Consider the following 15,443-nt stretch of genomic DNA (forward strand, 5'->3'; position numbering starts at 1 on the left):
GTTAAGGTTACTGTGCAGGTTAGGGGTTAGCAGTGTGCTTAAGGTTAGGCATTAGGGTTAGCAGTGTGCTTAAGGTTAGGGTTAGCAGTGTGCTTAAGGTTAGGCATTAGGGTTAGCAGTGTGCTTAAGGTTAGGCATTAGGGTTAGCAGTGTGCTTAAGGTTAGGTTGAAAATCAGATTTTTATGACTGGCTGTGCCAGCTTGTGACCACTCTGAAGATTCATGTCATGAAGATTCATGACATTAAACGCTAACCTGCTGAAAATGTGGCTAGATGCGACAGTAGTCATAGTAATTATTTTCTCAACACTTGTAATATAAATGTATGAACCAGACAGAGTTCCTTGTACGAGAGCTTTATTCCTTCCTTGGGTGTTCGTTCATGTTCACATGGATCTTTACAAACAGTCAGATGATGAAAGCTTTCAGCAGTGATCTGAGCCATGCGAGAGACATGGCCACATCCAGGGATGATGCACTGAACAAAGTGAACACAAGAGGGAGAATGCGAGCTCTGTGGAACAGATTCAGCTTCTTCTCCTTTGCTTCAATAGCCATCGCTGGAATCTACATACATACATACATACATTGCCCTAGGAATGTCCCCAAAGTTTTACACCAGCTGCACGTTCAAGCTTTATTCTTTGAAAGGTACACGACCAACCACATAACATTCACGCAGGGGTGGGCAGTGCAAAGACAGGAACACACAAGGTTAAATGGGGTACACATTCACAGTTTACAGGCAATAGAACGAGAGCAATGTTTGGGGCAGGAGGGACGGAGTGGGCTGGGGTGGGTGGTTCTGGGCCTTGTTTAGAAGCACTTGCGATGCACAATGGAAGGGCCGGCCTCGTCGTACTCCTGCTTGCTGATCCACATCTGCTGGAAGGTGGAGAGGGAGGCCAGGATGGAGCCACCGATCCAGACCGAGTACTTCCTCTCTGGTGGGGCGATAATCTGGTAACACAAGATATCATTTAATATACTGAATGAATGGGAAATCCCATATGTGTAGTAAATAGATACAGTACACCAAAGCTTTGTGAGACAATATCAGTGACATTCAGCTACAGATTGGGCCTCAACAACATGCATGGAATTTTGAAACACTTATGAAGACAATGATTTCTATTCATAGAAACCAGGTCAAAACTGGAAAGGATAATTGCTTCAACGTTGAAATGGGCCAATAACATTACTGGCTGTGAATGGAAAAAATATACCATTACAGTTATGAGGACTACCATATTGAACAAATTCAAATCACTGTATAGCATCTCACTATGATATGCAAGTTAACTCTATGTTAATAGCATCTCACTATAATATGCAAGTTATCTCTATGTTAATAGCATCTCACTATGATATGCAAGTTATCTCTATGTTAATAGCATCTCACTATGATATGCAAGTTATCTCTATGTTAATAGCATCTCACTATGATATGCAAGTTATCTCTATGTTAATAGCATCTCACTATGGCATGCAAGTTATCTCTATGTTAATAGCATCTCACTATGATATGCAAGTTATCTCTATGTTAGCAGCATCTCACTATGATATGCAAGTTAACTCTATGTTAGTAGCATCTCACTATGATATGCAAGTTATCTCTATGTTAGTAGCATCTCACTATGGTATGCAAGTTAACTCTATGTTAGTAGCATCTCACTATGATATGCAAGTTATCTCTATGTTAATAGCATCAGCACACCTTGATCTTCATGGTACTAGGGGCCAGGGCTGTGATCTCCTTCTGCATTCTGTCTGCGATGCCAGGGTACATGGTGGTACCTCCTGACAGGACGTTGTTGGCGTACAGGTCCTTACGAATGTCAATGTCACACTTCATGATGCTGTTGTAAGTGGTTTCATGTATACCGGCAGACTCCATACCTGGAGAGAAATCGGAAGAAATCACGCTGAGTCACAAGGGACAGTGGGGAGAATAGATATTTGTTTCAAACTGTTGAGAGAAAGGCAAATGGAGAGAGTGAAAAGAGATAAAGAAGGAGCGAGGGATTACCGATGAAGGAGGGCTGGAAGAGGGTTTCCGGGCAGCGGAATCTCTCGTTGCCGATGGTGATGACCTGACCGTCGGGCAGCTCATAGCTCTTCTCCAGAGAGGAGGAGGTGGCAGCGGTGGCCATCTCATTCTCAAAGTCCAGGGCGACGTAGCACAACTTCTCTTTGATGTCACGAACAATTTCTCTCTCAGCTAGAGAGAAGAGAATAAGGGCGAGGTCAGAACAAGAACTTAGATTCATTTGTAGTTTGGCAGAACAACACTTCTGTGTCTGCATAGGCCTCTGCTTACAAGTCATGCACTGTACGGTATGTGTCCTCAGAGTTTATAGCGTCCCAGAGTTTCTACTGACCTGTGGTGACGAATGAGTAGCCTCTTTCAGTCAGGATCTTCATGAGGTAGTCAGTGAGATCACGGCCAGCCAGGTCCAGGCGCATGATGGCGTGAGGCAGGGCATAACCCTCATATATGGGGACATTGTGGGTGACACCATCACCAGAGTCAAGGACAATACCTGTGGAGGTTTAGAAGGACACAATTTTGGGAAGACACAGGTTAGGGAGGACAGGCTTGGGAGAACAAAGTTTATGGAGGACAGTTTTGAGAGTTAACAAGTTTGGGCTCAGTGGGACTGAATGGTCAGTGTAAAATGAGGCTGGTTTTGACCAGTGTCCTATACTGACCTGTTGTGCGGCCAGAGGCATAAAGTGACAGCACGGCCTGGATAGCTACGTACATGGCCGGAACGTTGAAGGTCTCGAACATAATCTAGAGCAGGAGCATTTGTTTAGGTTACAGTGTTATTTTCCACACTAACATTTTGACAGTGAGCATATCATTCTAATTGCACCAATCATACACTCAGCATCATGAAACAAATTCCTACTGTTTATATTAGGTGTATTACACAGTCTTGAAAGGCTGGGTTGAAGATATACATTGGAACAAGTCCTAGTTGTAATGTATGTAGTCATCACTTTCTTGATGTCTACAGTAGAATAGTTCTTGATGTCTATACTATTCACGCTATGCAATCTGGTTTCCGCTCAGGTTATGGATGTGTCACTGCAACCTTAAAGGTCCTCAATGATGTCACCATTGCCCTTGATTCAATGTTGTGCTGCTATTTTTATTGACTTAGCCAAAGATTTTGATACGGTAGACCATTCCATTCTTGTGGGCTGGCTAAGGAGTATTGGTCTCTGAGGGGTCTTTGGCCTGGTTTGCTAACTACCTCTCTCAAAGAGTGCAGTGTATAAAGTCCGAAAATCTGCTGTCTCAGTCACTGCCTGTCACCAAGGGAGTACCCCAAGGCTCGATCCTAGGCCCCACGCTCTTCTCAATTTACATCAACAACATAGCTCAGGCAGTAGGAAGCTCTCTCATCCATTTAAATGCAGATGATACAGTCTTATACTCAGCTGGCCCCTCCCTGGATTTTGTGTTAAATGCTCTACAACAAAGCTTTCTTAGTGTCCAACAAGCTTTCTCTACACTTAACCTTGTTCTGAACACCTCCAAAACAAAGGTCATGTGGTTTGGTAAGAAGAATGCCCCTCGCCCCACAGGTGTGATTACTACCTCTGGGTTTAGAGCTTGAGGTAGTCACCTCATACAAGTACTTGGGAGTATGGCTAGACGGTACACTGTTCTTCTCTCAGGACATATCAAAGCTGCAGGCTAAAATTAAATCTAGACTTGGTTTCCTCTATCGTAATCACACCTCTTTCACCCTAGCTGCCAAACTAACCCTGATTCAGATGTGATCTTCCTACCCATGCTAAATTACGGAGACAGAATTTATTTACCATTCGGCCATCAGATTTGCCACCAATGCTCCTTATAGGACACATCACTGCACTCTATACTCCTCTGTCAACTGGTCCTCTCTGTATAGCCGTCACAAGACCCACTGGTTGATGCTTATTTATAAAACCCTCTTAGGCCTCACTCCCCCCTTTCTGAGATATCTACTGCAGCCCTCATCCTCTACATACAACACCCGTTCTGCCAGTCACATTCTGTTAAAGGTCCACAAAGCACACACATCCCTGGGTCGCTCCTCTTTTCAGTTCGCTGCAGCTAGAGACTGGAACGAGCTGCAACAAACACTCAAACTGGACAGTTTTATCTCAATCTCTTAACTCAAAGACTCAGTCATGGACACTCTTATTGACAGCTGTGGCTGCTTTGCGTGATGTATTGTTGTCTCTACCTTCTTGGCCTTTGTGCTGTTGTCTGTGCCCAATAATGTTTGTACCATGTTTTGTGCTGCTACCATGTTGTGTTGCTACCATGTTGTTGTCATGTTGTGTTGCTACCATGCTGTGTTGTCATGTGTTTCTGCCTTACTGTGTTGTTGTCTTAGGTCTCTCTTTATGTAGTGTTGTATTGTCTGTCTTGTCATGATGTGTGTTTTGTCCCATATTTATATGTTATTTATTTATTAATCCCAGCCCCCTTTTCTGCAGGAGGCCTTTTGCCTTTTGGTGGGTCGTCACTGTAAATAAGAATTTGTTCTTAACTGACTTGCCTAGTAATATAAAGGTTAAATAAAAAATGTAAAAATCACCTGTGTCATCTTCTCCCTGTTGGCTTTGGGATTGAGGGGGGCCTCTGTCAGCAGGGTGGGGTGTTCCTCAGGAGCTACACGGAGCTCGTTGTAGAAGGAGTGATGCCAGATCTGCCAATCATCGCCAACAATTAGCATAACATCTCTGAACATGTCTGGGGTCTCTTTAGCTAACTCCTCCATCTGTTATCATGTAACAGTTCTGAGAATAGATCCTGGATCTAAATGCCTCTGGATAAATCCCAAAGTGCCACCGGGGGAGTTTTGTTGGCTAAGGCTACTTTTGAGTGCCATGATGGAAAATCACAAAGTACATCAAATTCCATGTTAGAGTGTGTCACTGTTTTCCAATTATATTGTTTTAAAATCATCTGAATCCTGAGTCTGTGTCATTGTTGTCTCAGGTGGGGTTCGGTAGGGTAGGGTGTGGTGTGGTAGGATGGGGTAGGGTAGGGTGTGGTAGGGTAGGGTAGGGTAGTGTGGTAGGGTGGGGTGGTGTAGCGTGTGACAGGGTAGGGTGAGGTAGGGTAGGGTAGGGTGAGGTAGGGTAGGGTCTGGTGTGGTAGGGTAGGGTGGGGTGGGATGAGGTAAGGTGTGGTAGGGTAGGGTGGGGTGGGGTACGGTGTGGTAGGGTATGGTAAGGTGTGGTAGGGTAGGATGGGGTGGGGTGATGTGTGGTAGGCTTACTTTTTCCATGTCATCCCAGTTTGTGATGATGCCGTGTTCGATGGGGTACTTCAGGGTCAGAATACCTCTTTTGCTCTGCGCCTCGTCACCCACATAACTGTCTTTCTGTCCCATGCCCACCATCACACCCTAGGGAGAGGAACATGCTGCTCAGTAGCACACTCACCACACTGTAAAGTGGATGCCATTGCTGGCACTGAAATTCAACAAATAGGCCTTGCTGTGTTGAGTCTTAAACCATGATGGGTAAATAAAATTTAAAAAATGATTTTAAATTAAGAATATACCAAGGACCATGAAAGACTACTGACAAAAAAGTGGATGCATTCTCATCACCCAATCAGAAGTAGTTTACATCCAGCCTGTCTTTTAATGGACGAATGGTGGCTCACCTGATGTCTGGGACGGCCCACGATGGAGGGGAACACTGCTCTGGGGGCGTCGTCCCCGGCGAAGCCTGCCTTGCACAGACCGGACCCATTGTCACACACAAGGGCGGTGCTCTCTTCATCGTCACACATGGTCAATTCTTTGCTTTACGTTCCTTACTCCGACTGGAGACAATCACTGCAGGGGCAACAGAGAGAGGAGTGTGTTAACATCTTCAGATTGATAGGTAGGTGTGTGTGTGTGTGTGTGTGTGTGTGTGTGTGTGTGTGTGTGTGTGTGTGTGTGTGTGTGTGTGTGTGTGTGTGTGTGTGTGTGTGTGTGTGTGTGTGTGTGTGTGTGTGTGTGTGTGTGTGTGTGTGTGTGTGTGTGTGAGAGAGAGAGAGAGAGTAGGTCTATCCCTCTAAAGTAGTGTGTGAATTCATAAAAAACGTAAACCATAGAATGTTTCATCTGGTGTGGCAATTATTTACATTAATTCATTCAGGAATACATGGCTCAGGCAAATCCAACGGACTACCAAATTGTGAAGAAAGGATGAGGCTATTCCTATTGAAAGTGAGAAAGTCAATTTGGAAAGTTGACCTGTGCTTAGAGTATAATATAAATACAGTCCACCAAAAGCCTATGAAGCACATTGTTATATAATGTTATAATACTGTAAACATTTAACATTAATAGCAAAGCACATATGCTTAAGACCAAAACTCCCCATAGGAGTTATCCTACAAAACTCTTTAGTTAGGGTTAAAGTTGAACTCCAGTCTCTAATGAATGGATGCAGCACCCTGGGAAAACTTCCTAATTAGGAAATGATGCGGAGTCATGTCTGTCTTTGGACTGGACTGTGCAAACCTCACTCCCTCTCTCTCTGGCCCTGCCTATCTACAATCGTTTACAAAAAAGGATAGAAAAAAAGACGGGGATGGGAGGGAGAGAGAGGGAGAGAGAGGGAGAGAGAGAGAGGGAGAGAGAGGGAGAGAGGGAAAGAGAGAGGGAGAGAGAGAGAGAGAGAGAGAGCAGTAGATTCCAGCAGAACCATATTTAGTCATAAACCTTCAGAATAAAGTATTTCCTAATCTTTCCGGCAGAGGGTACCATGAGCAGCTATGATGAAGTTCAGTGCTGAAAGTTGACCAGTGCTGAACTCTCCAATAACATGACAGAGGCCCCTGTATGCATCCAGCCATTATCCCCTTTGCAGATTTCAAAACTTTTACTTGTTTCAAAACTGTGTACAATGTTTTCAAAAACTTCCAAACTTTCCAAACTGACTGAGTTCCTAAGAGACTATACAACCTATCAACCTGACTTTCCCCAAGAGACTTTACAACCTATCAACCTGACTTTCCCCAAGAGACCTTACAAGAATTTGAGACTATGTTTCTATTGCATTATGGGACTGATGGCAACAGATGTCTAAAATCATAATCAACCAGCTGAAAGAATGATGCATAATAGGTAATAGGTAGCTTAGCATATACCAGAATATCAACAAGACAGTTCTAGCATTTACTACTGTGACATTCTACCACACTGTTTCAAGCACGTTACAGCATTAGCGGCAACACTAACTTCTTCATCCACAAGTTCTTAATAAACCACAACACCACGAGGCTTAGGATCTCATCTACTGTGACACTTAATACCCACAACAGACCACAGTGACTTAGCTGTGAGATGTCTAAACACCTGTCTTTCATTAACATGCGCCTGTGAGATCAGCCAAAGCTCATCAAGCCTAATGAGCCTGGTTTAAATTGATTGAGAAGCAGTCTGCATTGTAAGGTGCTGACCCCTGCGGTTGACTCAGACTAGCAGATTAGCAGCTGACAATTTAGCAGTTGTTGACTTGAGGCAGTCGGGCAGACAGGAAGGCAGGAGTAGAGGATAGCAGAGGAGAGCGGAGGAGAGAAGTGGAGAGCAAAGGAGAGCAGAGGAGAGGAGAACAGAGCAGAGAAGAGGAGAACAGAGCGGAGGAGAGGAGAACAGAGCGGAGGAGAGGAGAACAGAGCGGAGGAGAATAGTGCAGAGTGGAGGAGAGGAGAACAGAGCGGATGAGAGGAGAACAGAGCGGAGGAGAGGAGAACAGAGGGGAGGAGAGGAGAGCAGAGCGGAGGAGAATAGTGCAGAGGAGAGGAGAGGAGAGCAGAGCAGAGGAGAATAGTGCAGAGGAGAGAAGAGGAAAAAGGAGGGTACACTTAAGAAAAAGGGTTATATCTAGAACCTGAAAGGGTTCTTCAGCTGTCCCCATAGGATAGCCCTTTGATGAACCCTTTTTGGTTCCAGATATAACCCTTTTGGCTCAAGGTAGAACCCTTTTGAATTCCATGTAGAACCCTTTACACAGAGGGTTATACATCGATGCCAAAATAATTACTTCTGGAACCAAAAAGGGTTCTCCTATGGGGACAGCCAAAGAACCCTTTTGGAACCTTTTTTCTAAGCATGTAGAAGAGGAGTAGGCAGGAGAGAGGACAACGAGGGGATGAGAGGAGGAACAGGGAAGAGAGAGGAGGACAGGAGAGGTGAGGTGGTGGTCCACTTACCCTGACAGTGCTTGGCCGGGGTTTGCCGCTCAGGGATGGTGTGCCCTCTCACTGGCCTGGGGAGACTTTATGTAGCTCCCAGCCCCCATCCTGCGCTTCCCCCTCCCACATCCCAAACATGGAGCCGGGGCCGCACTCTCCCTGTCTGCCTCACTCAGCCAGAGCCTTATAGGGATGGCCGGGGGAAAAACAGTCCAATCCAATTGCTTCTGCGGAGGGCCCAGTCACATCATTCAGGGCATTCCAGGGGCCTTTTTTTATGTGAAAGGCAGGAGATCTCTCCATGCGGGAACATAAACACACAGCACAGAGCTTGCAGGACTGCCCCCTGTGACAAACAAGCCCTCACACACAGAGACAGTGGCATTCCCGGGTAGCAAGCCCTCACACACAGACAGTGGCATTCCCGGGTAGCAAGCCCTCACACACAGACAGTGGCATTCCCGTGTAGCAATCCCTCACACACACAGACAGTGGCATTCCCGTGTAGCAAGCCCTCACACACAGACAGTGGCATTCCCGTGTAGCAAGAAAACAGCATCTAGGTGCTGCTTGAATTGGCATCAGTTAGATGTTGAAACATTCAAACAGTGTGAGGGTATATTCTTACTTGTCAGTTGGCGTTGAGGAAGAGGTCAGTTGAATTCTCTAACTATGGAATATCCTAACCTTTCAAAATGCCAGATTGTCATGCTACACAAATTGTCTCAGTGTGTCCTTGAAATGACCTTGCAACCCAACTTGTAAAAGTCTGTGACAACCCACTATGGAACGAAAATGCTACCGTTTGTGAGCGGCTGCCCAGTGGATGGGCCTCGAGACCACAGCAAGAAACAGTGAAGTTGAGGCTTTACAGAACTAAAGAAAGGTGCCAAAAGAACCTGTCACCAACTGCACATTGTCACAGCACTGAGACTCACAGTGAACGGCCTGTTAAGTTGCTGGCTCTTAGTATGGCAAAGCCCACATCACCCTCCTCTAACAGTCAGGGGGTCAGTGTCTTCCAGCAGCGTTTATATGAAAGGAGCACTTCACCACTTTTTGACATGTTCATTGTCTCCAACACCAAACCACTGTCCAGCCTACATACGTGAAAACATTCATGTTTCATTCTACAGTCAAAAGCTAAAGTGGCCCTTTAAATTTAAACTAGGTGTAGTTATTATTTAACTGTAAGAGGTGCAGCTAGTCATAAACTGGGGATAGGACAGTAGTCATCATCTGCACTGTGGGACCACATACTGTAAACATCAGACGGATTGGCCGGGTGTTGCCTCATGTCCCAGACTCCCTGCACTCGCTCTCTATCTGTCTGATGAGGTATGCTACGCTACGACAACGCACGGACAATGGCCAGCACAAAGCCATATCAGGATGGAGAGAGTAGGGGAGAGAGGGAGATGAGGGGTGTGGAGGAGAGAAGGGGGGGTAGTGGGCGAGGCAAGATAGAGAGAGAGAGAGAGAATAAGGAAGTAAGAGAGAAAGAATATTATCAACATGACTGTTGGACTATTGGGTTTGTGATTGAACTAACTGAACATACTGTAATTGTAGCAGGCTATTGTCAGTGAATATGTATTGTCATGCAAATGGGATAGCATTCCCTCTGAAACAGTTCTAATTGTCAGGAATCGCCACCAAATGAGTAGTTGTCACCCAATAATCAACAGCTTTCAAGTTACAGCAAATTGAGATGTTCATTTTTTTTCTCTCACAGAATTGGTCTTTCTCTGGCATAAATCTTGTTATAAGACACTTCTATCATGATCATGTTCTGCTGTCATGACGATTACAGTTTACTGAGCTTCCTTCTTACTTTGTGGGTCTGAGGGGATTCTCAGTCCTGTTGTATTAAAGGATTGGTCATGTCCAATAGTACAGGGCCGAAACTGTTTCATGGAAACAATGCTTGGAATGTAAGATCTGCTATCAAAAAGAAACGTGTCTTGTTGTTGTCTAGACTCCATTCTAGACTCCATTATAGACTGATTGTGCTCTTCATTTTGTTCGTACTTCTAAGACTTGAAATTAATAACAAGATGCCATACAGCTGGATGGCCAAATGTAACATGGTATCACACTTTTCATTCGTTGTCAAACAAAGCCTAAATTATTCAACAGTACACCGTTCCCCTCATATTGTCTAGCTAGTCAGACACTTGTCTATCAAAGCACAGGGAGCCCCAGTAAAGATACATGATATTTGCAGCACTAGCATGACTAGTGTTTATCATTGTCCTTCAGAGTGAAATCACTCAAATTGGAGGTCAGCTTTACACATTGAAGGAAAGCTACTGGTCTGTATCCCACTCAGCTACAGTAACAGCGTACAGCAGAGTTTGATGCAGCACCATAAAAGGAGCTGTTCAGTAAATGAGGAGAGACTTGGCAGACCGCGCTACCCGCAAGGCATGTAAGGGAAGAAATCATCCCACTGTAGGTGTGGTCTGGTAAAAGAAAAACATTATACCCTCAATCTATCGCTTGTGTGAGTGTCTGCGTCTACGTAATACTGCAGGTGAAAAGACATCCTGCATGTTCAACTAAAGATAACCTTTGAACCCCGTCAGTCAGTGTGCGCTCCCTTATTTCCATGTTTAGCTGCACTATATACTTCCTGTCCGCTCCTGCAGGGGCTTTTATTCTTTATTATGAGACCTCCTCTCATTATTTCCCTCATTGAAGACATATGTGTGCCTAAATTATAGTAACTACAGTAAATAATTCAGTAAGCCTGTTTTGAAAGGCCTTTCAGAAGACCATGGGTACAGTATGCAGCATTACGTAACTATACCAAGTACAGACGACAAGCTATTGTCTATTTGAAAGGTTCTAACAGGAAGATGTGAGTCATCTCTCTCTCACTATCTTCCACCCATGCCTCGTTCATTGAATTGAGTCTGCAGCATTTATGGGGTAAGTGAGTCTAGACCAGAGGTGTCAAACTCATTCCATGGAGAGGGCCTTATGTCTGCAGGTTTTTCTTTTTTCTTTCAATTAACACCTAGACAACCAGGTGTGGGGAGTTCTTTACCAGTTACTGACCTTCATTTATTAATCAAGGACAAGGGAGAAGCGAAAACCCGCAGGCACTCGGCCCTACGTGGAATGAGCTGGACACGTGTTCTAGACCATTACATCTCCCTCAACACAGCTACTGTTGCTATGGTTCCAACTATCAACACTGATAATACCCCTCTCCACATTAAACCCCATCTGACATCAGTCCATAACAGCAGACATCAACAGGGCAGTGCGTGCAGAAGGGCCCTGCTCCATTGGCATGTGCTTTGACCCAAAATGGCAAAGCAGCTGTGCTCTTAAAGGATGTTCCAGGCATCTGCTCACAACCAGCTCTGGAATGTCTTATGGCGACTCCTCGCAAGCAAGTCCTGAGCCCGAGCCCATTTTCTTCCTGTTTTGTGTGTGTGTGTGTGTGTGTGTGAGACAGAGAGAGAGAGAGAGAGAGAGAGAGAGAGAGAGAGAGAGAGAGAGAGAGAGGCTACTGTATGCTGCGTTCTTGTAGGCCACTGTATTCTAAAATACCTAGTGTCAATATGTCTGGGACAAATTTTGTTAGTTAACTCGTGTATAGATGCAGTACCTCAGTACTAGACAAATTCAGTTCCTGATTTATATTATCTGGTGTTGTCTGTGTTATCTATAGGGTAAATCTATGGATATTATCTGGTGTTATCTATAGGGTAAACCTATGGATATTATCTGATGTTATCTATAGGGTAAACCTATGGATATTATCTGGTGTTATCTATAGGGTAAACCTATGGATATTATCTGATGTTATCTATAGGGTAAACCTATGGATATTATCTGGTGTTATCTACAGGGTAAACCTATGGATATTATCTGGTGTTATCTATAGGGTAAACCTATGGATATTATCTGATGTTATCTATAGGGTAAACCTATGGATATTATCTGGTGTTGTCTGTAGGGTAAACCTATGGATATTATCTGATGTTATCTATAGGGTAAACCTATGGATATTATCTGGTGTTATCTACAGGGTAAACCTATGGATATTATCTGATGTTATCTATAGGGTAAACCTATGGATATTATCTGGTGTTATCTATAGGGTAAACCTATGGATATTATCTGATGTTATCTATAGGGTAAACCTATGGATATTATCTGGTGTTATCTATAGGGTAAACCTATGGATATTATATGGTGTTGTCTGTGGGGTAAACCAATAGATATTATCTGCTGTTATCTGTCTTTTTATTTATTTATTTATTATTTCTATAGGGTAAACTATGGATATTATCTGATTTATTTAACCAGGTTATCTATAGGCCATGGTTGTTATCTATAGGGTAAACTATGGATATTACCTTTAAATTTATTATCTGATGTTATCTATAGGGTAAACCATGGATATTATTGAGAATAGGGTAAACCTATGGATATTATTTATCTATAGGTAAACCATGGATATTATCTTGAGAAAACCTTTATTTATGGTGTTGTCTGTGGGGTAAACCAATAGATATTATCTGCTGTTATCTGTCTTTTTATTTATTTATTTATTATTTCACCTTTTATTTAACCAGGTAGGCCAGTTGAGAACACCTTTATTTAACAGGTCGGCCAGTTGAGAACACCTTTATTTAACAGGTAGGCCAGTTGAGAACACCTTTATTTAACAGGTCGGCCAGTTGAGAACACCTTTATTTAACAGGTAGGCCAGTTGAGAACACCTTTATTTAACAGGTCGGCCAGTTGAGAACACCTTTATTTAACAGGTAGGCCAGTTGAGAACACCTTTATTTAACAGGTAGGCCAGTTGAGAACACCTTTATTTAACAAGTAGGCCAGTTGAGAACACCTTTATTTAACAGGTAGGCCAGTTGAGAACACCTTTATTTAACAGGTAGGCCAGTTGAGAACACCTTTATTTAACAGGTAGGCCAGTTGAGAACACCTTTATTTAACAGGTAGGCCAGTTGAGAACACCTTTATTTAACAGGTAGGCCAGTTGAGAACACCTTTATTTAACAAGTAGGCCAGTTGAGAACACCTTTATTTAACAAGTAGGCCAGTTGAGAACACCTTTATTTAACAAGTAGGCCAGTTGAGAACACCTTTATTTAACAAGTAGGCCAGTTGAGAACACCTTTATTTAACAAGTAGGCCAGTTGAGAACACCTTTATTTAACAAGTAGGCCAGTTGAGAACACCTTTATTTAACAGGTAGGCCAGTTGAGAACACCTTTATTTAACAGGTAGGCCAGTTGAGAACACCTTTATTTAACAAGTAGGCCAGTTGAGAACACCTTTATTTAACAAGTAGGCCAGTTGAGAACACCTTTATTTAACAAGTAGGCCAGTTGAGAACACCTTTATTTAACAGGTAGGCCAGTTGAGAACACCTTTATTTAACAGGTAGGCCAGTTGAGAACACCTTTATTTAACAAGTAGGCCAGTTGAGAACAAGTTCTCATTTACCACTACAACCTGGCCAAGATAAAGCAAAGCAGTGCGAAAAAAACAACAACACAGAGTTACACATAAACAAATGTACAGTCAATGTCTCTGTTTCCTCCTCTTTTACTGTTGTATTCAGCCTCACCTGACCTCTGCCCCCTGGCCAACTGCCCTCTCTTGTCTGCGGTCTGAGAGCACTGGAACTCTCTGGAACTCTCTGTACTCGATGTGCCTTTTCCTCTCTCTCCCCCTAGTGGCATAATAATAACCTTGTTGTTTCTCAGCAAAACAGCATTTGGGTAGGAGAGATAGCAAATGTAACCCAACTGCTTAAATAGAGTGTTCTATGAAGTACATAGACTACCGTTCAAATGTTTGGGGTCACTTAGAAATGTCCTTGTTTTCCAAAGAAAATTACATTTTTTGTCCATTAAAATAACAAATTGATCAGAAATACAGTGTAGACATTGTTCATGTTGTAAATGAATATTGTAGCTGGATATGGCTGATTTTTTCATGGAATATCTACATAGGCGTACAGAGGCCCATTATCAGCAACCATCACTCCTGTGTTCCAAATGGCACGTTGTGTTAGTTAATCCAAGTTTATCATTTTAAAAGACTAATTGATCATTAGAAAACCTTTTTGAAAAACTGTTTTGCTGATTAAGGAAGCAATAAAGCTGTCCTTCTTTAGACTAGGTATCTGGAGCATCAGCATTTGTGGGTTCGATTACAGGCTCAAAATGGCCAGAAACAAAGCACTTTCTTCTGAAACTGTAACGGGTGTCGTCTTCTGAAGAAGAGGAATCGGACCAGGGTGCAGCGTGGTAAGTGTTCATGACTTTTTATGAAACAGAACACTGAAACAAAAATGACAAAGTGAATAAACGAAACCGAAACAGTCCTGTCAGTGCAAAACACTAAACATAAAACAACTACCCACATAAACCATGTGGGAAAAAGTTACTTAAGTATGGTTCCCAATCAGAGACAATGATAAACAGCTGTCCCTGAATGAGAACCGTACCCAGCCAAAACAAAGAAATACAAAAACATAGAAAAAATAACATAGAATGCCCACCCAAATCACACACTGACCAAACCAAAATAGAGACATAAAAAGCTCTCTAAGGTCAGGGCGTGACAGAAACTCGTCAGTCTATTCTTTATTTCTCGTACAACACTGTGTACTACTCCCTTCACAGAACAGAGCAAACTGGCCCTAACCAGAATAGAAAGAGGAGTGGGAGGCCCCGATGCACAACTGAGCAAGAGGACAAGTATATTAGAGTGTCTAGTTTGAGAAACAGACACTTCACAAGTCTTCAACAGGCAGCTTCTTCAGTACCTGCAATAATATCCGCAACGTCAAAAGTGAAGAGGGTTCTCCGTGATGCTGGCCTGGTGTCACGACTTCCGCTCAGCGGTCGGTGTCGCCGGTCTTCTAGCCATCATCGATCCCCTTTTCATTTTCCATGTGTTTTGTCTTGTTTTTCCTCACACCTGGTTTCAATTCTCTCAATTACTTGTTGTGTATTTAACCCTCTGTTCCCCCCCATGTCTTTGTGTGGGATTGTTTATTGTAGTGCTTGTGCACATTCCCCGTGAGAGCGCAACAGGTTATTTTTGTGCCTATTTATCTTGTTGTTCTGGATGCCGTTGGTTTTGCTTAATAAATCTCCGGTTATCATCCAGTTCTGCTGTCCTGCGCCTGACTTCTCTGCCGACAATTATGCACCCCGCTACACCTGGGTTCTTTTGCTCA

The 15,443-nt window shown here is 43.4% G+C and overlaps 1 protein-coding gene across 1 annotated transcript; it reads right to left on the reverse strand.

Annotated features, from left to right (window-relative positions):
• Positions 1-340: 340 nt before the first annotated feature.
• Positions 341-8,329, reverse strand: LOC115106359 (actin, aortic smooth muscle-like). Its single transcript, XM_029629011.2, has 9 exons — positions 8,225-8,329; positions 5,681-5,855; positions 5,289-5,417; positions 4,602-4,712; positions 2,713-2,797; positions 2,382-2,543; positions 2,030-2,221; positions 1,718-1,899; positions 341-960 (listed from the first exon to the last, which is right to left on the reverse strand). Exons 2-9 carry the CDS (start codon positions 5,807-5,809, stop codon positions 817-819), a joined length of 1,134 nt encoding a protein of 377 aa, XP_029484871.1. The 5' UTR covers positions 5,810-5,855; positions 8,225-8,329; the 3' UTR covers positions 341-816.
• Positions 8,330-15,443: the final 7,114 nt, after the last annotated feature.

This window comes from Oncorhynchus nerka, linkage group LG23 (assembly GCF_034236695.1).
Source record: "Oncorhynchus nerka isolate Pitt River linkage group LG23, Oner_Uvic_2.0, whole genome shotgun sequence".
NCBI classification, from domain to species: Eukaryota; Metazoa; Chordata; class Actinopteri; order Salmoniformes; family Salmonidae; genus Oncorhynchus; species Oncorhynchus nerka.